The 27603-nt window shown below is 48.9% G+C and overlaps 1 protein-coding gene across 2 annotated transcripts; it reads left to right on the forward strand.

The window, feature by feature from the left end:
• Window positions 1-210: 210 nt before the first annotated feature.
• Window positions 211-27322, forward strand: CHST13 (carbohydrate sulfotransferase 13). 2 transcript variants are annotated; one of them, XM_086697266.1, is made up of 4 exons: window positions 428-548; window positions 4907-5080; window positions 20298-20377; window positions 25801-27322. In XM_086697266.1, the coding sequence occupies exons 3-4, from the start codon at window positions 20357-20359 to the stop codon at window positions 26644-26646; spliced, it is 867 nt and encodes a 288-aa protein (XP_086553392.1). In that variant the 5' UTR covers window positions 428-548; window positions 4907-5080; window positions 20298-20356; the 3' UTR covers window positions 26647-27322. The 2 variants fall into 2 exon arrangements, with proteins under 2 accessions (XP_086553391.1, XP_086553392.1); XM_086697265.1 differs by lacking the exon at window positions 4907-5080 and having other exon boundaries at window positions 211-548.
• Window positions 27323-27603: the final 281 nt, after the last annotated feature.

Here is a 27603-nt window from a genome sequence, read left to right on the forward strand (position 1 = left end):
AGGCAGCAAAAACCCCTCAAGAGGGCACAGTGCTCCCCCGACCCCCGCCGACACGCCACTTTGCTGACGCTTCTTGGCCTTGGGTGGAGGATGGTACCCCGGGGCCAACCGAAGGCTCCGCCCCACCGGCGATCCGGCTCTTTCCACCCAGGCTCCGTCCTTCCAGCCCCGGACTGCTGCCGGGCTAGATCGGGTGCGGGGCGTGGAGGCTGGACGAGGCCCGCCGCCCGCCGTCGCCCACCTCCCCAGTCCCCAGCAGTCTACCACCGCACCACCCTACCCCCCACACCCGCGAGCAGAGCGCTCGCACCCCCGCGCCGTGCCTTGGTACGCGCCGCCGGGCGGGGCGGGGCGGGTCCCGGGGCGGGTCCCGGGCCGGGCGCTGCCGCCCCCGCCGGACCAGGGGGACAGCAGCCCCGCGCGCCCCGCAGCCCCGTGCGCCCCGCACAGCATGGGGAGGCGCTGCTGGCGGCGGCGCGCTCTGGCGGCCGCGTGTCTGGGTGCCGCGCTCTTACTTCTGGGCGCCGCGCCCCGCGCCCTGCGCCCGGGTGAGTGCCCACCGGGCCCCTCCACGGGGGGCACCTGCTGTCCCCTCCCGCGCTGGGGGGTAGGGGTGGGTGGGCCCAGGGAGGCTCTAGGCGTCCCCGCCCAAGCCCCGGCTCCCTGAAAGGGTCTTGCCGTCCTTGGGAGTTGGTCTCCCAACGCCCGCGAGGGGTGATCGTTCGGGGCTCGCAGCCCGGGGCCCCGGGTCGGTTGTGGGTGGCAGAGGGCATCGGGCCCACCCAGGAAGGCAGCCTCGTTTACGTCGCCGGCACCCCTTGGCGCCCGGAGGCCCCTTGACCGAAGCGGTGCAGCGTGGGTTGGGGAAGCCTGACGCTGCCCGGTCCTTCAGGTGGTCCCCCTCAGCCGCAGGCGCTGCTGCCTGGAGCGCCCCGCTCCGCCCCGAAGTTCACACCCAGGAGGACCTGGGGCTCCTTTGCACGCCCTGCACGGTCTGGTTGGGGAAACTGAGGCAGCAAGTCAGGACCCTGCAGCGCGTGGTAGCTGCCCTGGGCCAGGCTTGTGCGTAGTCTTAACTCACTTCATCTCCTCCCCATTTCACAAAGGGGGAAACTAAGGCAGAGAGATTGAGGGGCAGGTGTGGGTGACTTGCCTGCTGGCTAGCCGCCTGCCTGGGGCTTGAGATGCCCAGTCAGCAGCCTGTTCCCACCTCGGGCTCTGTTTGCCTTTCCCTGGTGTGAGTGTGTTGGGGGACTTTGGGGGCTCAGGGGGTAGGTCTCCCCTGGGCTCTGTGACAATCCTTGGAGTGTCACCTTTGGAGCCTCACGGACAGGGTCTCAGGGAGTAAGTGACCACGCCCCAGGGTGGACAGGGACTGTGGGCACTGAGGGTGGCCCAAGAGATCGAGCTGAGGAGTCTGTGTTTTGGGGGGCACTCACCCACCTGGCTGGGTCTAGGTTAGTGGATAAGGGTCATTCCACAGTCTTACCTGCTGGATGACCTATTCCCCCCCCCCCCCCTCAGGTCCTCAGTACTCCCATCTTTCAAATGGAGTGCTCAGGTTCTTCCTTATGGGTCTTTCGGGGAAGTGAAATTAAATGAGATAGTGGAAGAAATTCAGTCCTGAGTCTCTTCATCATGCCGGCTGTCATGATTTAGGGGTGACACTGTGCTCCCTTCATCTTGGGGGGCGGGGCTTCCTTCTCCTGCTTTCCCTCCAACCTCCATGACTGCCTCTGGGCTGGAGGCCAGGGTTTGGCTGGGGTCCAGGTGAGCAGGGCTTAGGGAGGACTCCCTAGTGTGTTCACCAGAGTTCTACCCAGTCACCCTGCCGATCACACTGTTCCCTGCATGCCTGGACCCAGCCTCCCAGACCTGGACACCTCTCCAAGCTCACGGGAGGGAGCTGTGGTCAGTCTTGTCAGTCTTTCCATCACCACCCCGTTCCATGAGCAGGTGGGCTATCTGGGGGTGGTGCTCCTGGTTCAGGGTGCTCTTGATTCATGGCAGGTGCTCCTACTCCTATGTCTTAGCAGGGCAGAGTGACCCTAGCAGTGTGGGCTGTGGTCCTAGGGTCTGTGGCCATGACAGTCTTTGTCTACCCAGTCATTCATAGACAAATGTTTACTCAGGACCTGGACTCCCAGGGCTCAGCCGCTGGTGTGGGGTGTGAGAGAGACAGAAGGCTAGAGCATTTGGGCCCCGGTGTGTGGGGGGTGTGTCTGGGGGTATCTATAGAGGAGTAGGCACGTTGGGGTAGGCATATTTATGTCTCTGTGTCTCCCCTGCCTGGACACTTCTCTCCTGCCGCCTCCTCTACCCAGGTTTGAGAGAGAAGAAATGAGCCCAGGTACTGGTTACCTTCTGCGTTTTCTTCCTTTTGACTCTCTTCCGCAAAATCCGGGAGAGCAGGAGCTAGAGAGGGTGACGCGTGGTCCCTCTCCTAGTTTTTGCCCATGCTGTGTCCCCGCCTGAGATTCTCTGCTGCGTGAATACCCTTGGCCATGACCTTCTCACCCACCACGCTGGCCTCACCCTACCCAGTCTGACAGACCCTACTTGACGCCTGCTTCCACTGCCCCGAGACTGGGATGGGCCTCTTCTCCGGGCTCCCATAGTGCAGCCCCGCCTGCCTCCCAGAGGCCCTCTTGCTCCTGCTAGGTGCTCAGACCTTTCCCCATAGTCTGTCTTCACTCATCATAGCTTTGAGGGTGACCCTGGACAAAAGAGGGTTAATCAGACCAACCTACCCAACCTACTCTGCTGGCTCTTTTTCCTCCTGAGCCATGAGCTAAAGCCCCTGACCTCAGAAGCCAGTGAGGAGGGTGTGCTAATGTTGGATCTGCAGGCACCTGGCAGAGCCGGAGAGGAGACAGCTGGGTGGAAAGGCCTTCTCCTGCCAACCGTCCAGCTAGAGGCAGATCCTGCTGTCTGGGGACTCTGAAAGTGGCCTCATAGGGCCTCCAGCAGCTCTGAGGTTGTTCCCGAAGCTGTGCTCTGAGTTGGAAGGGGGTGAAGGGTGTGGTGGGCCTCTGGGCTAAGAAGAGGGCTCCAGAGCACAGGAGGAACTTTAGCATCTTCCTCCAGGCACGCACACAGGTCTGGCACTGTCCCCTCCTTCTCCAGAGTAGTTGGGCAGGGGACACCTAAAGGACTGCCACTAGAGGCCTGGGGCCCCTAATGTGCATTTACTAGTGGGGAAGTCTGGAGTAGCCCACCGTGGCATCCCTGAGCCCCCAGGACGCCATCAGTGCTGACCTAGTGCTCAAGGTCCTGGGGACGAGGAAGATGCTGGGGCAAGGTGGGACAGTTGCCCAGGATACTGCTGCCCTCGACACCCCAGCCTCACCCCAGCGTCCCAGTGGCGCTTCCACTGTCACCCCTCATCCCTTTCTGCCTTTTGCTTCTTCTGTGTCCAAACCTGGGCTTGAAGGCTGTCCTTTTGTGCAACCCTGTTGAGCATGGATTTGCTGGGCACGTGCTCATGCGAGGTGCCTTTCTAGGGCTGGGAACAAAACTTACTAATATACCTGCCCTTGCAGACCTTACATTTTTAATATTAAAAATCCAGGGGTGCCTGGGTGGCTCAGTCGGTTAACCATCTGACTTCATCTAACCATCAGCTCAGGTCATGATCTCACGTTTGTGGGTTCAAGCCCCGTGTCAGGCTCTGTGCTGATAGCTCGGAGCCTGGAGCCTGCTTCACGTTCTGTGTCTCCCTCTCTCTCTGTGCCTCCCCCACTCACACTCTTTCTCAAAAATACATAAAACATTAAAAAAAATTTTAAACATCCAAATTGCTGGTCTGCATCCTCTGCCCCCAGAGACACACTGAGGGAGAGTCTCAATTTAAATCCCCCACCTGCTGCTTCACAGGGGCCTCATTGGGCAGTGCCGGATTCCACCCTCACCTCCCTCCCTCCTCAGTCCTTTCCTAGGTTTGCAGGGTTGAGCATCTTTCCTGGAGTTGGAAGTCTCCGTCCACTTTCAGGGGACCTGGGGTTGGGGGCAGGGAAGGGAGAGTGTGGAAGAAGGTTGGATGGAGGGGATTCCCAGGGGAGGCCACCTGTCCCTTCCAGGCTGGATTGCTGTCTCCTTTCCTCCAGGCCACCTCCCTTCTCCTGGGGTCCAATGCTTCCTGTCTGAGATCTGGGATGATGTGTGCTAACAGAGATCTTCTCCCCCACTGTCCTTCTTGGAGGGTTTCCAGATGGGGAACGGCCCAGGGCTTCTCTCCCTTTCCCTCTCTGTCCCCTTCCTTCTCTGGCACCACAGCACCTGGGGACTCAGGCCACAGAGACAACTGTTCAGAGCGCAGGGGTCTATGATGGTCGGGGCACCTCTCAGGCAGCGTAGTGGCCCTGGAGGCAGCCATTGCTTTTAATGAAAAACCAGTATTTTGGTCCTATGCAGAATAAATGCAGAAATGCCCGATGACTCCTGGGGAGCCAGGGTGCCAGGGTTGAGGTGGGTCTATGACATGGGCCTGGCCTTGGATCTGAACAGGGCCTCTCAGCGCAGAAGCCAGGGACCTTCGCAGGGGCAGCTAGAGCCAGGAGCAGACAGCTTGCCCCCTGGGTGCCCTGTGTCCACTGCCTCCCACTGAGCCCCCTGCAGGACCCCGTCCCATAGGCTCTCCCTCATCATCCTTGCACAGTGGGGTCCCAGTGCCCAACTCTGCATGCTCTGACTCCTTCCCCAGTCCTGGCCCTGGGCCGTCACAGGTCACAGTGTCTCAGTGAGGACATCTCAACTCAGGCCCACTTAAGCCAGATGAGGCTGCCTTCAGGAATGAGTGGATCCAGGGGTGGAACCCTTGTCTCCAACTCTAGGTTTGGCTTTTCTCTGCAATGGCTTCACTTTTAGCTGCCTCAGTCCAAAAGAAGGGCTCTTGACTGATTTCTAGGCAGAGTCCCAAAGATGTGTCTCATTGGCCTGAATTGGATCCCGTGGTGTCCACCTCTGAGGGACAGTTGCTGTGGCAGAAAGGGATGGAATGCTCCGATTGGCTAGGCCTGGTCACCTGCCTATCCCAGCAGCTACTGGAGGAGGGAGCCTATCAGAACCACGTGGACGGAGTGTAAGCAGGTTTGCTTCCGGAGGGACACCCAGCAGGCTAGCAAAAGAAGTGGGAGTGGCTGCTGGCAGCCAAATCGATAGATGCTCCCACACTGCGGTCCATTCTCAGGTACTGTCAGTGTTCCCAGGGCTCAGAGGCACCATCCGGGCCTCCAGAAAGTACCATGAGAAAAGGTTAACTGGCAAGATGGATGGCTCACTAGAGTACGGATTGGTAATTGCATTTTGCAGAGAAGGAGACTAAGATCAGGAGAAGGAAAGTGACTTGCTCACCCAACTAGGAAGTGTGAGGGCCAGGATTTAATCCTAGTCTAAAGCCCTAACCCTTATGCTTTCTACTCTATAGGCTGGGGTATTTGGGTTGGGCTTTGCAGGCTGCATAGGACTTCACCAGGTGGGAAAATGAGGAGAGGGAATTTGGGGCAGCGGGAATGGCACAGACAAAAGAATGGAGGAGTGAAAAGGCCTGCTGTGCTAAGGGATGTGCTGTGGGCAGAGCTCAGGGTTCATGAGATGAGGTGGTAGGGTGGAAGCCAGAAGTATACTCTTAAGTTGGGGCCCGGTCATGGGTGGCCTTGAATGGCAGGCTAAGAGTTGGGGCACTCTCCTTATGGCCATGAGGGGCTATCAGTCTTTAAATAAATTATTCATTGGCACTAGGTGAGTTACAGGGGTAAAAAGAAAACAAGACAGTCCCTTTTTACAGAGTCAACTTTCTGGAAAGGCAGCCAGACATCAACCCATACACAAACCCCATTGTTTCAGCGGTAATAAATGTCACGCATAAATTAAAAGGAGAGACCTGGGAAAGGTCCTGACGTGGAGTGCTGCTCTTTGGAGAGACCCTCTTTCTAGAGGGGACATCCGAGTTGAAATCTGAACAAGAAGGGTTACTCTAAAGAATAGGGGTTCCTGGAGGAGCATCCCAGCCAGAAAGAACAGTTAGTGCAAAGGCTCTGAGGTGGGAACGCCCCTAATGTGTTCACTGATTGGCAGAAGGACCAGTGTGGCTGGAGCTGGGCGGGGGCGGGGGGGGGGGGTGGTGGGGGGGGGTGGTGGGGAGAGGAGAGAGGTGGACCAGGAGGGTTCTGGGGAGAAGCAGGAATTTGTTGTTAGCCAGTGGGAAGCCATGAAGGTTTTAAGATCACCAAGGTGGAGGGAAGAGAAATAGCCTCCTATTTCTGAGTCTCCTGAGTGAGGAGATTTCTGTGACTGTCCTGGACGGAGGAGGCAAAGGGGCAGGGGGGTGGGATAGGGGCAGTTCTTAACCATCCTGGAGGCAGAGGTGATGAGAATATACCCAAGAATGAGCTGGCCAGATGAGGGGTTCCATTCCAGGTGGAGTTCAGCAAATAGAGTTTGAGTTTTAAGTACAAGTGGAGAGATCTCTAGTTCTCTTCAGGGAAAAAAAAAAAAGTGGGATTGTTTTTTTATTTGTGAAGGGCTTGTCAACGTGTTCCTCCCTGAGCCTGATTGCCGGAGGGAATGTCCCTGACCCTGGGGCATGCAGGTCACCCTGGAAGTCCCAGGTCACCTGGGGGACCGAATGGGCTGGGGTAACCTGCCCTCCACCCTCCCCCAGCAAGGTCCCCGGGGGCCTGTCAGCGCTGTTTGGGCCTGGCTGCCCCTGCCTGTCTGATCTTGCAACACTGTGCCCAGCTAGAACTTATTAACCAGAAACCATGTGTCGTAATCTTCACTCACTGGACTGGGAATCACCAAACAGTGTTTCTCTCCCAAATGGTGAAGTTTCAAATGGCCCACAGAATGCCTTGCACCCCCCACCCCCGCACCCTGCCCAGCTGCAAGGGGCAGCCAAAGCCTTTCCTTAGGGGTGGGTGTGCCAGGGACCATCTCACCGGTTTCTGCCTGCAGTTTCCCTGTGTGGCAGTTCACCCACCTGCCTGCAGTTCTGGTGAGCTTGGGCGGGGCTGTGTGCTGGGCAGGATGGGTGCCCAAGAGATGTGCCCTCAGAGGCATACGTGCACTATGGCCCGGAGTCAAATCGTTTTTCTGGCCTTTGCTTGCTGTGAGGCCTCAGGCCTGTTTCTTTCCCTCTCTGAGCCTCAGTTTCCCCATCTGTCAAATGCAGATAAGAATGGTTTCTACCTGATACCAGTGTCAATGTGTGCCGAGCTCAGTGCCAGGCGCTGGCCGACCCTAGGGCTGTGCCCCAGGTGCTTCTTCCCTGGTTCCCCTGACCCTGCCCAAACCCTGCCTCCTTTGCCGACTGCCATGCCCTCCTGGGGGCTTCCTGCCTTCATGCAGCAGGCACCGCAGGGTGTTGGGCTGTCTTTGCACCGACCTACTGGATCAGGACTGTGGTCTGCTCTTGAGGCCAGGGCTGCATGGTTTTCAGGGCCAGGATCCCTTTGGGCATGGGTGCTGGACTCTCCCAGACTGTGGTCAGCTCACACCACATCGCTTCCTCCCTTTCAACCCCAGCTGGTTTGCTTTGAGCAATTTCAAAACTCCAGCTGTTTTACTGCTGTGATCTGTTTCTCCTTCTCCCAGCCTCTGTCCCTGTCATTGTGTGTAGCTCTGTCTCTTTCTCTGTGTCTTTGGCACCACCTCGTCCCTCCCACCTCCCTTCCACCACCCTCCCCCGCCTCCCCATACAATCTTCTGCTATTTTTGTCTCCTTTTTCAAAGCAGAACCCCATGGTGGTTTTGCCTGTGACTGCCCTGGGCTGGCCCAGGCCCCTCCCTGGCTGTGAGACTGGGCCTGCCGCCTGGCTCTCCCTGGCTTGTCTGTTCCGTGGTGCCCTTGGCAGGGAGCCTGGGACCTGAAGCCTAGTGGAGGGGCTGCACATTGGAGGACACAGGCCAAGAGAGGCTTGGGGAAACCAGAGTGGAGGTTGGGGGATGCCTCACTGTGGCCCTGTTTGGGCCACCCTGCCCTCAGAGCCAAGCCCCCAGCTTTCCAGAGTTGGGGGCCAGATCGAGGGATCTTCAAGGCAATCCCCTTCTGGCCCTCCTAGTCCTATCTGTCCTCTTCCCTGGCCAGCCTGCCCATCCCACTGGACTATAAGTTCTTCTGATCTGTGTGGTGGGAAGAGGTGGGGCTGGGCGGAGGTGGCCCAGCCCTGTAATCATTGGCCACAGCTACTCTATAAATAGGACCTCACTCTGGTGCCTGCTCCCTGTGACCCTCCACCCACTGGCCCCTGAGGTCTGGTATAGGACGCACTTTCCTGCAGGCTGTGGCCTGAGCAGGAAATGAGAGGCCCCATGCAAGGGTTGGTGTTTTTGAAGGCTGGGTGCCTCCAAGTTGTGGGGCCTTGGGGTAGAAATGGACCTAGGTTTGCTTCACAGTCCCTGGGGGCACCTCCTACCCCCCCCCCCCCACCGCCGCCGTGGGTACCAGCCCTTCCTCAAACCCAGCTGTGGCCCTCAGAGGAGCTCATCACTGGGTGACCTCGGGCTACAGGTAACACATCTGCAGATTGGTGAGAAGGGTCCCCTGCCTCCCCGGGTTGTGAGTGGTGCTGTGCTAATGTGACATAGCATCTCCTGGTGGCTGCTGCTATACTTAGGCCAACCTGCCAGCCCCAAGCCTGGGGCCTCCCTGCGCAGCCAACATGGCTGCCCCCTGGTCAGCTCATTTTCGATGACAGTGGTGTTCCTGGGACACGTCCAGCTGCTGGGAGACAGAAGTTCCAGTCCTAGGGCCATTGGTGAATCACAGGACACAATTAGGCCCTCCCCTCACCTTGGCTACAGAAGAGCCCAGACCTTGTTCCAAGGACACTGGAGTGGGGAAGGAGCCTGAGGCTGCCAGAGGCCCTGGACAGTGGGCTTCTGGTGCACACAGAAGGTTCTGGAGGCCAAGGCAAGGTCAATCTGTCATTTATGCATTCATTCAGCCAGCCTCCACCAGGCTTTGCTGTAGTACAGGGGTTCTCCAGGTGTGCTCCTGGGCCAGCAGCATCAGCATGACCTGGGGGGCTGTTACACATGTGGATTCCTGGGTCCCCCTCCAGACCGCCCGGACTAGAACAAGTGTTTTCTGTGTTTTCGTTGGCCCCCATGCATGCTAGACAACCACTACTCATGGTCAGTTTGCCAACAGATAATCAAATTTTCAGTTAATCAAATTTTCCAAGTTTATTTGTTCATCAAAAACATGTCTTAAATCTTTTCAGTGAATGTGTTCTTCTTGGCAGCATTTTTTCGATTCTTCATTTTATTGAAAGCCAAGTGTCATGGAAACGTCCATTCTTCTTATGGATATATTCTTTTCTCTTATGACCCTGAATTCTTGAAGGTATTCTTGTTATGAACATGCAATGTTCTTGTGAGTTCAAGAATATCTTATGATAGCCATCCAATATATTTACATTTGTAAGCTAGATTTGCATAAAATGGTCTTGCATATATCCTTTTTGGTGATCAGTAATTTTATTTTCATTGAGCTTTAATTCTCACTCCATAAAATCACTTTTTCAAAGGACACAGTGGTTTCTTAGCATATTTAACAGTTGTGCGGTATGTCCATTCTATAATTCCAGAATATTAGCAGTAGCAGTGACTCCCCTCTTTCCCAGTGATTTCCCCCACCACCCCCAACCCCTAGCACCCACTCATCTATGTGCCAAGTTGAAGCCAGCGTCAGTACTCTTTCCTTTGTATGGATGAATAATATTCTTTTGTATGGATGGACCACAGTGTTCATCCATTCATCAGTTAATGGAACCTGAGGTTTTGGTTATTAAAAATAATGCCATGGGAACATTTGTGTGTAAGTTTTTGTGTGAACATTGTTTTCAGTTCTCCTGGGCATGTACCTAGGAGTGGAATTGCTAGGTCATAGGGTAATTCAATGCTTAACGCGTAACTTGCTTTCGCTCACCTTTTGTTATTGTGGTAAAATACACATGACATAAATTTTACTGTCTTAATAGTTTGTAGGTGTACCGTTCAGTGATATCAATGCATTCATAGTGTCGTGTGACCATCATTCCAGACCTCTTTTCATCTTGTAACACTGAAAGTCTGCACCTATTAAATACTCCACATTCTCCCCTCCGCCACCCCGGCAACCGTCATCTGCTTTTTGCTCGATGGTTTTTACTACTCTAGGTACTAAGTGGAATCCTTCATGATTTGTCCTTTTGTGACTGGCTTCTTTCACTCAGCATAATCTCCCCAGGGCTCATCCAAGTTGTAGCCTGTGTCAGAGTTTCCTTTCTTTTCAAGGCTGAATAATATTCGTTGTGTGAATAGACCCCATTTTGATTATCCGTTCATCTCTTGATGGACACTTGGGTTGCTTCCATGTTTTAGCTTTTGTGAATAATGCTGCTAAAAACATGGGTGTGCAAATACCTCTTAGACACCCTGATTTTTCAACTCTTTTGAGTATGTACACAGAAGTGGAATTGCTGTGTTCTGTTAATTCCATTTTTGATTTTTTGTGGAGCCTCCATGCTGTTTTCATAGCAGCTGCCCCATGTTACATCCCCACCAATAGTGCACAGGGTTCTAATTTCTCCACATTGACAACACTTGTTTTTTTTCTCTCTCTCTCTCTCTCTCTCTTTGATAGTAGCCATAATAATGGGTGTGAGGTGGCATATCATTATTGTTTTGATTTGCATTTCCCTAATGATGAGTGATGTTGAGCATCTGTTCATATGCTCATTGGTCACTTGTACATCTTGCCCATTATTGAGTTGAATTTTTTGTTGTTCAATTTTAGGAGTACTCTATATATCCCCTATCAGATACATAATTTACAAAAGTTTTCTCCCATTCTGTGTTATCTCCCATAATGCACAGAATTTAAAATTTTTCAAGTCCAATTTATCTATTTTTTCTTTTGTTACCTGTGCCTTTGGTTATATCCAAGAAACTACTGCCGGGGTGCCTGGGTGGCTCAGTCGGTTGAGCGGCTGACTTCGGCTCGGGTCATGATCTCGCGGACCGTGAGTTCGAGCCCCGCATCGGGCCCTGTGCTGACAGCTCGGAGCCTGGAGCCTGTTTCAGATTCTGTGTCTCCCTCTCTCTGACCCTCCCCCGTTCATGCTCTGTCTCTCTCTGTCTCAAAAATAAATTAAAACATTAAAAAAAATTAAAAAAAAAAAAAAAAGAAACCACTGACAAATCCAAGGTCATGAAGCTTTTGTCTTATGTTTTCTTCTAAGAGTATTATTGTTTAGGTCTTACATTTAGGCCTTTAATCTATTTTGAGTTAGATTTTCTATATGATGTGAGGTAAGGGTCCAGCTTCATTCTTTTTCATGTGAACATCCAGTTTTCCCAATGCCATTTGTTGAAAGGAGTGTCCTTTCCCCCTTTGAATGGTCTTGGCACCCTTATCAAAAAGCATTTGACCATATATGTAAGAGTTTATTTCTGGACACATCTCTTCTCTTCTCTTCTCTTCTCTTCTCTTCTCTTCTCTTCTCTTCTCTTCTCTTCTCTTCTCTTCTTTATATGTCTGTCCTTCCACCAGCACCCACTGTTTTGTTACTATAGCTTTGTAGTTAGTTTTGAAATGAGGAAGTGTGAATCTTCCAGTTTTGGTCTTTTTCAAGATTTTTTTTTTGATATTTGGGGTCCTATTGAATTTTGGGATGGGTTTTTCTATCTGTGCAAAAAATGTCATTGGAATTTTGACAGGGACTGCATTGAATCTACAGATCATTTGGGGCAGTATTGACATTTTAACAATACTAAGTTTTCCAATCCATGAACATGGGATGTGTTTCCATTTCTTTGTGTCTTCTTTAATTTATTTCAGCAGTGTTATGTAATTTTCATTGTACAAGTCTTTTACCTCCTTGGCTAAGTTAATTCCTAAGTATTTTCTTCTTTTTTAGACTATTACAAATGGAATTTTTTTTGTACTTTCCTTTTCATATTTTTTATTGTGTATGGAAATGCAATGATTTTTGTGTGTTGACTTTGTATCCTGCTACTTTGGTGAACTCATTTATCAGTTCTAGCAGTTTTTGTGTGTGGAATCTTTAGGGTTTTCTGCATATAAGATCATATCATCTGCAAACAGAAACAATTTTATTACTTCCTTCCAGTTTGGATGTCTTTTATTTCTTTTTCTTGTCTAATTGCTCTGACTAGAACTTCCAATATTGTGTTGAATGGAAGTGGCCAAAATGGGCATCCTTGCTTTGTTCCTGATTAGAGGAAAAGCTTTTAGTTTTTCACTATTGAGTCTGATGTTTGCCATGGGTTTTTCATATATGGTTTATATTGTGCTGTGGTACTTTCCTTCTGTTGTTTGTTTGTTTGTTTTGAGTGTTTTCTTTTTTATCATGAAAGTATGCTGAATTGTGTCAAATGGTTTTTCTGCATCAATTGAGATGATTGTGTGTTTTTTTTTTTCCCTCCTTCATTCTCTTAATATGGTGTAGTACAGTGATTGATGTTTATATGTTGAACTATCCTTGCATTCTGGGACTAAAGCTCACTTGGTGATGATATATAACCTTTTAATTTGCTGTTTAACTTGTATTTCTAGTATTTTGTGGAGGATTTTTGCATCAATGTTAATAAGAGATACTGTTTTCATTTCTTTTTTTTTATTTTTTTTATTTAAAAAAAATTTTTTTTTAATGTTTATTTATTTTTGAGACAGGGAGAGACAGCATGAACGGGGGAGGGTCAGAGAGAGAGGGAGACACAGAATCAGAAACAGGTTCCAGGCTCTGAGCTGTCAGCACACAGCCCGATGCGGGGCTCGAACTCACGGACTGTGAGATCATGACCCGAGCCAAAGTCAGATGCTTAACCGACTGAGCCACCCAGGCGCCCGTTTTCATTTCTTGTAGTGCCTTTGTCTGGCTCCCTTCCCCCCTCCCCCCCCCCCCCCCCCCCCGCCCAGAGTTATTAGTAGCCATACAAATTGAATTAGGAAGTGTTCCCTCCTCTATAATTTTTGCAAAAGTTTGAGAAGGATTTGCATTAGTTCTTCTATAAATGTTTGATAAACTTCACCAGTGAAGCCATCAGGTCCATGGCTTTTATTTGTCAGGAAAATTTTTATTACTGATTCAGTCTCCTTACTAGTTATAGATGTATTCAGATTTTCTACTACTTCATGAATTCATCTTAGTACATTTTGTACTTAGTACATTTTAGAAATTTGTCTATTTCATCTAGGTTATCCAATTGTTTTGGCATACAATTGTTCATAGTAGTCTCTTATAGTTCTTTTTACTTCTGTAGGGTCAGTAGTAATGTCCCACTTTCATTTATGATTTTAGTAAGCTGAATATTGTTTTTCTTGGTCCATCTAGCTAAAGGGTAGTCAGTTTGTGGATCTTTCCAAATAACCAAATTTTGGTTTTATTGACTTTCTCTATTTTTCTATTCTCTATTTCATTTGTCTCTGCTCTAATCTTTATTATTTCCTTCTTTCTGCCAGCTTTGGGTTTATTTTTTCTTCTTTTTATAGTTCCTTAAGTTACGAACTTAGGTTGCTGATTTGAGATATTTCTTGTTTGTTTGCTTGTTCATTCATTCATTCATTCATTCATTTGTTTATTTTTAATTTATTTTAGAGAGAGAGGAAGGGCAGAGGGGGAGAGAGCATTTTAAGCAGGCTTCATGCTCAGTGTGAAACTAAAGTGGGGCTTGGTCCCACAACCCTGGCATCATGACCTGAGCTGAAATCAAGAATTGGACCCTCAAACGACTGAGCCACCCAGGCACCCCTGTTATTATTATTTTTTTTGATGTAAGAATTTATAGCTCTAAATTTCCCCTAAGCACTTTCACTGCATCCTATAAGTTTATGTTGTTTTCATTTTTGTTTCCAAGTATTTTCTTTTTATTTTTTAAGTTTATTCATTTTTGAGAAACAGAGAGAGACAGAACATGAGTGGGGGAGGGGCAGAGAGAGAGGGAGATACAGAATCTGAAGCAGGCTCCAGGCTCTGAGCTGTCAGCACAGAGCCCACTGTGGGGCTCGAACCCATGAACTGTAAGATCATGACCTGAGCCAAAGTCGGACGCTCAACTGACTGAGCCACCCAGGTGCCCTTGACTCCAAGTATTTTCTAATTTCCCTTGTGATTTCTTCTTTGATCCACTGGTTGTTTAGAAGTGTGTTCTTTGATTACTACAGCTTTGTGTATTTTCCAGTTTTCCTTCTGTTATTGATTTCTGACTTCATCCTGCTGTGGTCAGAGAATATACTCTGTATGATATAATGTCTTTTATTTTTTTAACTTTTTTTTTTAACATTTATTCATTTTTGAGAGATGGAAAGATAGAGCATGAGTGGGGGAGGGGCAGAGAGAAAGGGAGACACAGAGCCCGAAGCAGGCTCCAGGCTCTGAGCTGTCAGCACAGAGCCCGATGCGGGGTTCAAACTCACGGACCGTGAGATCATGACCTGAGCTGAAGTTGGACACCCAACTGGCTGAGCCACCCAGGCGCCCCTTTTAAGATCTATCCTGACTTATTTTGTGGCCCAACATATAGACTATTCTGGAAAACATTCCACATGTGTTAGAGAAGAATGTGTGTGCTATTGTTGTTGGATAGTGTTTTGTATGTGTCTATTAGATCTAATTGGTTTATTGTGATGTGTAAGTCCTTTGTTTCCCTCCTCATCTTCTATCTCATTGTTTAATTCATTACTGAGTGGTATACTGAAATCTCCAACTATTATTGTAGAGCTGTCTATTTCTCCTTCCTATTCTGCCAATTCTTGTTTCATTTACTCTGATAGCCTGCCATTAGGTAAGTAAATGTTCATAATTGTTCTAGCTTCTTGCTGTATTAAAACTTTTATTCATATATAAAGTACTTGTCTCTTATAAATTTCTTTGATTCAGAGTCTATTTTGTCTGATATTAATATAGCCACCTTTGCTCTATTTTGGTTACTATTTGCTTGGAGTTTTTTTCCATCCAGTTTGTATCACTGGATCTCAAATGAGTCTCTTGTAGAACACAGATAGAGTTGGGTCAGGTATTTTTATCCATTCTGCCCATGTCTGTATTTTGGTGAGTTTAATCCATTGACATTTAAAGTAATTACTGATAAGGAGGAACATCTGTCATTTTGCTATTTGTCCTCTCTATGCCTTATATATTTTTTTTATCCCTCATTTCCTGTATTACTGTCTTCTTTTGTGTTTAGTCAGTTTATCTTTTTGTAAATTCCTTTCTGACTTCCTTTGTGGCTACCATGGGGATTACATTTAATCCTAAAATTATATGTTGTATTTTGGATTTATACAACTTTAACCTTGCTAAGTACAGAAATTTTGCTCTTTTACAGCTCTGTCCCCATCCCTTTCAGTTGTTATATAATTACATCTTTATACACTATATGCCCACACACATAAACTAGTAATTCTTTTAAATGCATTATTCTCTTAAATTACATAGAAAACAAAAATTTGGAGTTAATAATACTGGCTTTTAGACTGATAATTGTTTTTCTTTTTTTTGCTTTAGATATAGTCTCTTTTAAATCCTATAGAAAACAAAAAGTACAGTTACAAACTATTGTTACAATAATATTATCTTTTATAATTGCCTGTGTATCTACCATTATTGATATTTACTTCTCCATACAACTTCGAGTTACTGTCTAGTTTCCTTTCATTTCATCTTGCAGGACTCCCCTGAGCATTTCTGGCGGGACAGATCACGAACTCCCTCAGCTTTTGTGTATCTGTGAATGTCTTAAGCTCTCCCTCACTTTTGAAGGAGAGTTTTTCCAGATACAGGTTTGTTGATTGACAGTGCTTTTTTTTTCTTTTGAGCACTTTGAATATATCATCTCATTGTCTTCTGGCCTCCAAACTTTCTGATGAGAAATCTACTCATAATCTTATTGAGGCTCCCTTGTATGAGTGATGAGTTGTCTCTCTCTTGCTGCTTTCAAGATTGTCTGTCTTTTGAAAGTTTGATTTGCGAGTCTCTTTGAATTCATCTTACTTGGAGTTCGTGATGTTTTTGGATGTTTATATTCTTGTCTTTCATGAAATTTGAGAAGTTTTCAGCCATTATGTCTTCAGATATTCTTTCTGTCACTGTCTTTCTCTTCGCCTTCTGGGACTCCCACAGGAGTATGTTGATTTTGATGTTGTCCCACAGGTCCCTTAGGTTCTGTTTATTCTTCTTTAATCTTTTTTCTTTCTGTTCCTTATACTCAGTAATTTCCATTGTCCTGTCTTCAAGTTCACTGATTCTTTTTTCTGCGTACTTAAAATCTGTCTTTTAATACCGCCAGTGAATTTTTCATTTCAGTTATTGTACATTTTAGCTCTAGAATTTCTTCTTAGTTTCTTTTAACATCTTTACTGATATTCCATTTTTTTCATAGATCATTTTCTTGATTTTCTGCACATCTTCCTTTAGTTCTTTAAGCATCTTCAAGACCGTTGTCTTATAGTCTTTGTCTCATATATCTGCCATCAGATTTTTTTCAGGGTGTTTCTGTTGATTTATTTTCTTCATCTGAATGGACCATACTTTTCTCTTTCTTTGTATGACTTCTAATTTTTCTGTTGTTGTTGAACACTGGACATTTGAATCTAATAATGTAGTAACTGTGGAAATCAGATTCTCTTACTCGGTGATTGCTATTTTTAGCTTGTTTTTGTTTTTCTGATTGTTGTAGGCTGTCTGTGCTGAGGTTCAGCCCACGTTATAAATTTAAGGTCTTCTTAGGTCTTTTTCTGAGCCTCTCCCTGGGCATTCACAGTCAGTTTCTAATTTTCCCCATTTTTGCCATTGCTTTGAATGTTTTAGTGTTTAATACCTGGCTCCCCAAAAAGGGGAAAAGAGAAAAATGGAAGGTGGAGAAAAGGGAACCAGCCTTTTAAGTCCCTCGGAAGTCACTTTATGTGGAGGGAGAGGGTCTTGGAACAATGTGGGGAAGCACACCTGATCAAAGCATGGATCTCTGATATTTGGAGGATGGCATCCTTTTTGCCCACCCCGCTTCCTGCATGCTGTATGTAAGCTACTCCAGGAACACATGCACAGCTGTCTGCCATGTGCTACGAGCTGTAATCGGGGAATACTGCCACCTTAATGACATTAAATCTCCCAATCCACAAACATGGGATATTTTTCCATTCATTCAGGTCTTCAATTTCTTCCAGTGGTGTCTTAGTTTTCAGCGATGAGTTCTGCACTTATTTTGTTAAATTTAATCCTTAATATTTTTCTTTTTATGCTATTGTAAATGGAGATGTTTTTGTAATTTCAATTTTGGGTTATTCATTGCTAGTATTTAGAAATACAATTTACTATTGTATATTGGTCTTTTATTCTACAATCTTGCTGAACTAATTTATTAGCTCGAGTAGTTTGTGGATTACACAAATACACACACACACATTCTCTATATATTCGTGTTATCTATGAATACACATAATTTTACTTTTTCCTGTCCAATCTGGATGCCTTTTTTCTTTCTTTTTCTTGCCCAATACCCTGGCTAGAATTTCTAGTACATTGTGGAATAGAAATAGTGAAGGTGGGCATCCTTTGTTTTGTTCCTGATCTTAGAGGTAAAGCATCCAATTTTCGCTATTAAATATGTTAGCTATGGCTTCTAGATGGCTTTTATCCGCTTGAAGAGGTTCCCTTCAATTTCTAGTTTATTTAGTGTTTTTATTATGAAAGGGTATTGGATATTGTGCAACACTTTTTCTGCTTGTACTGATGATGATTGTGTGGGGTTTTTTTCTTTATTCTATTAATATGGTGTATTACCGTGATTGATTTTTTTTTTTATGTTGTACCACCTTTGCACTCCTGAGATAAGCCTTACTTGGTCATAAATAAACCTTTTTATATGTTGATGGATTCAGTTTGATGTGTTGTTTTGTTTTGTTTGTGAGGATTTTGCATCTATGTTCATAAGAGATATTGCTCTGTAGCTTTCTTGTGATGTCTCTGTCTGGTTTTGGTATCGGGGTAATACTGGGCTCATATATGAGTTGGGAGGTATTTTCCCTCCCCCATTGTTTTGTTTTTTGGGAGTTTTTTTGAGGGGCATAAATAGTTTAGAAGATACTGGTGTTAATTCTTCTTTAAATATTTGATAAGATTCAGGAGTGAGTTATCTGATTCTGGGCTCCTCTTTGTGGGAATTTCTTTCCATTACTATTTCAATGTATTGTTATATGTCATTGAGATTTTCTGTTTCTTTTGAGTGAGGAATTTGCATCTTTTTAGGACTCTTTCCATTTCATGTAGGTTATCTAATTTGCTTTTGTATAATCGTTCATACCTTTCTCATTTCTGTAAGATTCAGTACTAATAGCTTTTCTTTCATTCCTGTTTTTACTAATTTCAGACTTCATTCTTTCCCCCACTCCCAGAGATGCCTTTATTTAAAAACAAAACAAAACAAAACAGCATTTAACCATGTGCACATGTGCTAGGGTCACTGTGATGGTACCAGCCTTTCATTTTTATTTATTTTTATTTTTATTATATTTATTTACTTTTTAAATTTATTTTTTTTTAATGTTTATTTTACTTTTGAGAGAGAGAGAGAGAGAGAGACAGAGTGTGAGTGGGGGAGGGGCAGAGAGCAACGGAGATGTAGAATCGGAAGCAGGCTCCAGGCTCTGAGCTGTCAGCACAGAGCCCAACTTGAGGCTCGAATCCACAGACCGTGAGATCATGACCTGAGCCGAAATTAGACGCTTAACTGACTGACCCACCCAGTGCTCATTTTTTAATTTATATCGAAGTTAGTTAGCCTGTAGTGCAACAATGATTTCAGGAGTAGATTCCACTGATTCATCCCCTATGTATAACACCCAGTGCCCATCTCAACAAGCGTCTTCCTTAATACCCCTTACCCATTTAGCCCATCCCCCCTCCCACCACCCCTCCAGCAACCCTCAGTTTGTTCTCCGTAATTAAGAGTCTCTTATGTTATGTCCCCCTCCCTGCTTTTATATCATTTTTGCTTCCCTTCCCTTATGTTCATCTGTTTTCTATCTTAAGGTCCTCGTATGAGTGAAGTCCTATGATATTTGTCTTTCTCTGGCTAGTTTCACTTAGCATAATACCCTCTAGTTTCATCCACGTAGTTGCAAATGGCAAGATTTCACTCTTTTTGATTGCCGAGTAATACTCCATTGTGTGTGTGTGTGTGTGTGTGTGTGTGTGTGTGTGTATCTTCTTTATTCATTCATCTGTCGATGGACATACTTTGGCTATTGTCGATAGTGCTGCTATAGACATTGGGGTGCATGTGCCCCTTTGAAACAGCACACCTGTATCCCTTGGATAAATACCTAGTCGTGCAATTGCTGGGTTGTGGGGTAGTTTATTAATTTTTTGAGGAAACTCCATACTGTTTTCCAGAATGGCTGCCCCAGAGACGTCATTCTTTTCTTCTTGGTCAGTCTAGCTAAAGTTTTGCCGATTTTGGTGATCTTTTTTGAAGACTGCATATACTTTATTCATTTATTAACAAGTATAATCATATTTAATCATATTTAAGAAAAATATGATCAAGAAGCATAAGATCATAAACCTATGCTTACCTATGTCAACTATATAGTAAGAATATGTTCATATTAATTGAATATGTAGGAAGATATTCCTTAAGACACATTTAAAGTAAAAGAATAAATTTAGTAAGCAGACTTTGTGGTAGTTTTAAGATTGAAGAGTGCAGTACTGAGACAGATAGACAGTATCCCTGCCCACTGTCTTCCAGTCTGGGAGACCGTGAAACCTGCATTTACCAGGAAGTGGCATACACACTGGCCCGGGAAGTTCAGGCTCCTGTAGGAGCCCACGGCAGTCATGTGACCTGGCGGGCTGTCATTGGAGAAGCTGAGTTTGGCTGTGCCACCTCTCCTGCTACCCAGCCCTTTCTGGCTGCCTGGACAGCAGCTAGCTTGGTGATTCCCTTCGGGCTCCGTGGTCATGGGGCTGGCAGGGGTGGGGCATGAGATGAAGGCAGATGGAGACAGTGGGTGGTCAGGCCTTCACCAGAGGGCTGGATAACACCTTTCCTCTCATCCCTGCCTGCCTGGCATCCTCCAACTCTGAAGGGCAGGACATGGGGCAGGAGTGATACCAAGTACTCTGCCCTGGTGGGTCAGGAGACCTATCAGTGCCCCACACTCCACCAAGCCCCCTGGAGGCAGGTGAGACACAACAGGGAAACTGATTCCCAGAGGTAGATCAGATGTGTCCAAGCCCCCCGAGAGCCACAGCCAGTCCATTTGATGCCTCTTTCCTTGTGCCCCACAGCATTTGAAAACAGCCTGGGCTCTGGCTGGCTCAGTGGGAAGAGGAGGAGTCCCCTGCAGATGCTGTATGACATGGACCAGGTAGGTGGACAGACACCCACCCAGTGATGCCTCCCTCTGCCTCCAGCCCCGGGAACCTGACAGCCCACGTGTAGACCTGTCATGGGACTGGAGCCCGCAGGAGGGCATGATGAAGCTTCCTCAGTAGTCAAGGCTCTGTGCAGAGAGGAGAATGCCTGTGACAAGGGCAAATCTTGGGGCAAGCTGGGAGATCAGCCCACCCACCCTCCACCATTGACCCAACAACAGACTGAGGCCACACTGTGCCAGACACTCTTTTCTGCATTGTGAGTACAAAAGACTGAAGCAGACCCTTAGGAGGTCTAGTGGGGAGATGGTAATTAAGTGAACCCCCAGATTTTAGTACCTGCTGTGGTAGGGAAACAGGCAGTAGCCCCTGCCCTCGCAGTGTTCTCAGGCACACAGACCGGGAGGCTTGCTGGCCCGTGCACTCCACTTCTGCTCTGGGCCTGCCGGGAGCCCCCACAAACCCCAGCCCCCCTCCCCGCCATGGTTATACCCCACTGAGAGCCACAGGCCCCTGGCTCACACACACCCCAGCACGTACAAGGAGAGGCACCCATTCAGACAGCATGTGTGGACCACCTACTGTGTGCAGTCTGTGCTCGGGATGCTGCTGATCCAGCGGCAAGCAGGTCAGCTGGGTCCCTGACTTGGTGCAGCTGACATTCCCATGGGGGGAAAGACATCATCCCATTGCCACCTGCATTAACCTGTGACTCATTTGCATCAGGGCAGCCCTAGGTGCAATAAGAGATCGACCAGGAGGGTTCTCGTTTAGATTGGGGGCTGTGGGGGGGAGGGGAGCCTCTCTGAGAAAAGGACATCGGGGCTGAGAACTGCTGAAAAAATGTTGAGAAACAAACAGTAGGGGGCCGAGTGCCTAGAGGTGAGGGGGCAACGGAAGAGGGGGTGTGAGGTGAGCCAGGAGTAGGCAGCAGCGTGGTGGTGCCTGGCAGGTGGGGAAGGGTAAGAGGGAGCCATAGAGGGTTTTAAGCTGGGGAGAATGATCAGACAGGTTGGGTAGGGAGCTGTTCACTGAATCCCTAAGTGCTGAGCCAAAGGGGCCTGTGGAGCTTATCTGACCTTGGGTTGCAGGTGTAGAGGCCTTGGTTCAGAGAGGGTGACTGGCTTGCTCTGGACCACACAGCAAGCTGAGGGCAGGCCAAGCTCTCTGTAGGATCCTGGGCCCCGCTAGTTCCACAGGCCCCTGAGGGTCAGATGGAGTTGGCTCAGCCCCCTAATGGCCTGAGGTCGCACTGACTGTTGGGTGTAAGGCCCTGGGAGCTTATCACCTTGCAGCTGAGAAATAAAAGTAATAAAAATAATCCGGCCAGTGAGTGCTGTGTACCAGACACTTCAGTTCTGTGAACATATTTAGTCCTCATGGCAACCCTACAAGGTAGGGCTGTAGGGCTGTTGTTTTCCCTGTTTAAAGATGAGGAAACTGAGGCAAAGGGAGGCCAAGGACACAGAGAAGGTGAAGAGCTCATAAGGACTAGAGCCACGCTAAGGATCCAGCCAGCTGAGTCCAATCAGGCCGGGAGAGATGAGAGTTGTAGCTGCAGGACTCGGTCCTGGACCAGCAGGCGTAGTGGCAGCTTCTGAGTCCTAAGTGGCCTGAGTTGAGAGTTCCAGCTTCTGTACTCGAGAGCTGTAGGCAACTCATTTCTTCTGAGCCTCAGTTTTCTCACTTGTATGGAGATAACATTGCCTGTCTTGGTATTTACGGAGCTCCAAGCGACAGAAAAGCTGACTTTAAGCCATTAGGACAGTCGGTGTTTACTTCCCAAGACGCTCAGAGACCAGCCAGCCCTCTGGAACAGCATCAACATGTTGCGCATCATCGTCTGGATGTTGATTATCTGTTTCATGTCTTGTTGTCTCCTGACTGCAATCTGACTGCCAGGGCTCCGGACCTCTCCTCCTAGGACAGTAGCCCTGAACAGAGAGAGAGGGGGGCAGGCAAAGGTTTTTTTCTTCAAGGGCCCTCTCTTTTTGTGCTGAAGTCTTTCCTGGGACTCATCTAGCAGACTTTCCTGTAATCTCCTTGGTCAAATCCAAGCTACGTGTGCACCGCTGGCCCCAGAGCTTTCGTGAAGTTGTGTGAGATTGCTGTGACTGGTTCTTCCCCAAGGCTAGGCACACGACCTACCACAATTGAGGTCTGCTGGCAGGGAAGGTGGCCCAACAGGTGGGGGCGTGGCCAGTATTCCGTGCCATAGGAAATATGTTGGTTGTCTGGAAGCTAAAAAAGCAGACCTTGGCTGTGGGGCACCTGGATGCAGCCTCTCCTGGCACTCGTGTGCAGCCAGGCTTCTGAGGGCAACCCTGTGAGTCTGCCTTAGAGGGTAGGGGATCCTCCCAGGCCCCCCAGAGCCGTGGCTGAACTTCGCAGCCACCCTTCAGTGCGATTTTGAAAAGGTGACATAAGCACATGATAGGGCATTCAACCTCCCAAAAAGGTACATACAGTGAAGAGTACCTCTCCTTCCCACCCTGTTCCTGCTGACCCCCGGAGGTGACCAGTTAGTTTCCTGTGTGTCCTCCCAGGCACGTTCTGGGTATGTGTGTAGTGTCCAGTGCTCAGTCATGTGCTCAGGTCACTTTGCCAAAATCACACCTGCAGGGCATATATGTCCTTTCTCTCTGCTTTATGTTTGAATTGTGAAAAATTCAAACATATACAGAAGTACAAAGTACATTAAACCCCCATGTTCCCATCACCCAGTCTGAACAGTCATCAACTCTTATCCAGTCCTATTTCATCCAGACCCTTCTCCCCTCCATTTCTACCTGGGATTATTTGGAAGCAAATCACAGCCTTGTTTGTTCTGGGACAATGTCAATATATATCTAAAAGAGAGGCTCCCCACAACCTATCCTTTTCTGAAACATTTATTTCCTTCCCCAACCCTTTTTATTTTTTTTTATTTAAAAAAAAATTTTTTTTAACATTCATTTATTTTTGAGACAGAGAGAGACAGAGCATGAACGGGGAAGGGTCAGAGAGAGAGGGAGACACAGAATCTGAAACAGGCTCCAGGCTCTGAGCAGTCAGCACAGAGCCGGACGCGGGGCTCGAACTCACATACCGTGAGATCGTGACCTGAGCCGAAGTCGGACGCTTAACCGACTGAGCCACCCAGGCGCCCCCTCAACCCTTTTTAAACCCAAAGTGTGGGGTGTTGACTCTTGTTCTGTATTTCAGCTTTTTCACTTAAAGTATCGTGGATTTATTACTTTTTTTAATGTTCATTTTTGAGAGAGAGACAGAGACAAAGTGCAAGCGGGGGAGGTGCAGAGAGAGGGAGACACAGATACAGATACAGTGTAGAGTATCTGTAGGCTCCAGGCTCTGAGCTGTTGGCACAGAGCCCGATGTAGGGCTTGAACTCATGGACCATGAGATCATGACCTGAGCTGAAGTCGGACATTCAACCGACTGAGCGACCCAGGTGCCCCAGTATCTTGGATTTCTGCAGGATGCTTTTAAAGGCACCAGAAGCACAACTGAGCATACACGCACGCGTGTGCGTGCGCACACACACACACACACACACACACTTCCCTGCCCCCTCCCCCCAGCGTCAGATACTCTCATGAAGGCACGGGGTACAGTGTGCCCCCATTTCAGAGGCTGCTTTGTCCCCTTGCAATGGAAGCACTCAGAAGGCTCTTTTCTTAACTGAGATATAACTCAAATACCATAAAACTCACTTTTAAAGTGTACAATTCAATGGGTTTTAGTGTATTTACAAGGCTGCATAGCTGTTGCCACTCTAATTGCAGAACACTTTTGTGACTCCAGAAAAGAAACCCAGCACCAGTTAGCAGTCACTCCCCCTTGTCCCCTCCCACCCGCCCCTGACAACTAGCAATATGCTTTCTGTCTCTGTGGATCTATTCTGGACATTTCTTATAAATGGAATCTATCCGACAATATATGGCCTTTTGTGCCTGGCTTCCTTCACTTAACATGGGCAATCTTTTCAAATTTCATCCATGTTTTAGGGTGTATCAGAATTTCCTTTGGGGGCGCCTGGGTGGCTCAGTCTGTTGAGCACCCGACTCTTCATTTTGGCTCAGGTCGTGATCTCATGGTTTGTGAGTTTGAGCCCCATGTACTATCAGCATGGAGACTGCTTGGGATTCTCTCTCTCCCTCTCTACCTCTCCCCCATGCTCGCTCTCACTGTCTCTCTCTCTCTCAAAATAAACACTGAAAAAAAGAATTTCCTTTCTTTTATTGGCTGAATAATATTCTATTGTATGGATATGCTACATACTATTTATCCATTCTTTGTTGATGGACATTTGGGTTGTTTCCACCTTTTGGCTATTATAAATGACATTACTGTCAACATTATTTACAAGTTTTGGTGTGACATATGTTTCTAGTTATCTTGGTATATACCTAGATGTGGAGGGCTGGATCATACGTTTATTTATTATTTTTTGAGAAGCTGCCAAGCTTTCCACAACAGCTATATCATTTTACACCCTCAGCAGCAATGAATGAAGGTTCCATTTTCCCACATCATCAACGTTTGTTGTTTTTTTTTATTATGTCTTGAAGGTTTTTAAGACAATTCTGAGGAATTAAAAACACTCTCCTAGAAACTCCTGAACCAGGAAGAGGACGGGTGGGAGGGGGGTTGGAGGGTTAGTCTTGGAAGTAGAGAACCTGTTTAGTGCAGAAGGGACTTGAGGAAAGGAGGAGGGATGGGTGGGAGGTGGTGGCTTGGGTCTTAGCATGGCCGAGGCAGGCTAGGAGGGGCTGGCCTGGGTGTCCTAATACTACCTAATTAATAGAGTCGTAAAGTGCACAGAAGACTTTCTGGCACACAGTGGGTGCTAGATAAATGCTCGATGTTAATATCTCACAGAGGAGAGACAGGCAAGCTTCCTGCCCAGGCACTGAGATTAGAGATGGTTGGTGGTAATAAAAAGAAATCAAGACCCGCAGGAACATACAGAAGTAGCTAATTTTATCATTGAACAAAAAATATCTCGGTAGCCTGCAAGTGGCTGCATTTTTCAACTCTTTATGTGGATTTAAAGTATACCGTTCGTATACACTATCCTTTCAGTAAAAAGGGAGCGGATATTCAATCCGCGCCCACCCTTACCACTCTGATGATATAACTTCTTTATCAGGTTTACTCTGATGTGGTCATATTCATTCTGAGGCCTTCCTCGGTCCTGAGCGCCCAACACTTGTTTGTCACATCCTTCCACGTGCCTCAGCGAGGTTAGAGCCATTTCCCCCCAAGTTCAGGTCCAGGACAGATCCCTGGGTCCCAAATCACAGAGCGATCAGCGGCAGTTGCTGGGGTTTCAGTCCCCCATTCCTTCGCCGCGGCCGGGTGGGCGCAGGGCCCGCAGCGCTGACCCGTCCGTCCCCCCACCTGTCGCCCGCAGGGCCCGCGCTCGGCCATGGCCGAGGTGCACCGGCAGCGGCGCGACCTGCTGCGGCGCGCCTGCAGCCGCCACACACGGCGGCAGCGCCTGCTGGGGCCCGAGGACCTGCGGCACGTGCTGGTGGACGACGCGCACGGCCTGCTCTACTGCTACGTGCCCAAGGTGGCCTGCACCAACTGGAAGCGCGTGCTGCTGGCGCTGAGCGGCCGCGCCCGCGGCGACCCGCGCGCCATCCCCGCGCACGAGGCGCACGCGCCGGGCCGCCTGCCCTCGCTGGCCGACTTCAGCCCGGCCGAGATCAACCGGCGCCTGCGCGCCTACCTGGCCTTCCTCTTCGTGCGCGAGCCCTTCGAGCGCCTGGCGTCGGCCTACCGCAACAAGCTGGCGCGGCCCTACAGCGCCGCCTTCCAGCGGCGCTACGGCACACGCATCGTGCGCCGCCTGCGGCCGCGCGCGCACCCGGACGCGCTGGCCCGCGGCCACGACGTGCGCTTCGCCGAGTTCCTGGCCTACCTGCTGGACCCGCGCACGCGCCGCGAGGAGCCCTTCAACGAGCACTGGGAGCGCGCGCACGCGCTCTGCCACCCGTGCCGCCTGCGCTACGACGTGGTGGGCAAGTTCGAGACGCTGGCCGAGGACGCGGCCTTCGTGCTCGACCTGGTGGGCGCGCCGGGCCTGCGCTTCCCCGCGCCGCCGCCCCGGGCCAAGGCGGCCGCCGCGCGCGACCTCGCCGAGCGCCTCTTCCGGGACATCAGCCCCTTCTACCAGCGGCGTCTCTACGACCTCTACAGGATGGATTTCCTGCTCTTCAACTACTCTGCTCCCTCCTACCTGCGGCTGCACTAGGCCGCGGAGTCCCAGCGGAGCCTGGCATGTGGATGCCCCGGGGTCTCGGTGGACCGGAGAGTGTGCATTTCTGGTGGTCCCCACCCCCACCGTCCCCTGCACCTCCATGCTGGTGCCACCCACCCGGGACTCCACTCTAAGCACCACTGCCCCCGCGATTCCCTGCTTGGCCAGCACGCCTGGCCAGGTTTAGGTGCAGTCCACCTTGTGTGACTGCCTGTCACTTGACGCTTGCTTCCTCTGACTGCTCCAGCTGGACGGCCTTTCTCCAGACCCCTGGATGGGAGAGCACTGAATAACTAGTCTGTTTTCGTTTGAGGCCATTTTGGGGGGTCGGCTTTGCCCCCAAACCTGTCTGTGGTGCAACAGAGCAGAAATGATGGTTCGGTGTGACCTCTTCACCTCACCTGCTTTGGTGGTCACATCCCTGTCCCTCGTTGGGCTCAGGCTAGAGCCATCCGTGCCAGTGGGCATGGCTCTGGAGCCCATCCTGAGTTGCCTTCCACTCTGCCTGTCACAGAGCAGCACTGTGTCTGGCCCCACCTTTGACCTCAGTCTGGCCAGATCCCAAGTCTTCCGTGTGTGCTCACAGAGCTCAGAATGGTGCCCGGTTTTATAGGACCTTGGTGAGCTGGGGAGCTCATGTTTTTGAAATAAACGTTTTGTTATTTTCTGACGTTTGGAGTTTCTCTGCTTCACTTTGCCATTTGCTCCGCTGCGTGGGGCTGTCTGATCTTGGGGATCTCAACAAACCTCTGAGCCTCAGTTTTCCTTTGCTGCTAAATGGCACAAAAATGCCAGGTGGTCAGGAAGATCAGGCGAGAGAGAGACGGAGAGCCTGGGTTACCTTCACAGCAGCGCACCGGTGTGAAGGGCTATATGGGCAGCGGGGTAAGGAGTCTGTGCACTGTGAATGGGGCGTGCTAAATTCTGCCCAGAGGGGCAACTGGGAGAACT

This window comes from Puma concolor, chromosome A2 (assembly GCF_028749965.1).
Source record: "Puma concolor isolate L17-30 chromosome A2, mPumCon1.1.hap2, whole genome shotgun sequence".
Taxonomy (NCBI): Eukaryota; Metazoa; Chordata; class Mammalia; order Carnivora; family Felidae; genus Puma; species Puma concolor.

Coding starts and splice junctions, on each gene's coding strand:
- CHST13 (XM_086697265.1), top strand. CDS start 452: ATGGGGAGGCGCTGCTGGCGGCGGCGCGCTCTGGCGGCCGCGTGTCTG. Junction 549..20,297: donor GCCCCGCGCCCTGCGCCCGG/GTGAGTGCCCAC, acceptor TGTGCCCCACAG/CATTTGAAAACAGCCTGGGC. Junction 20,378..25,800: donor TGCTGTATGACATGGACCAG/GTAGGTGGACAG, acceptor TGTCGCCCGCAG/GGCCCGCGCTCGGCCATGGC.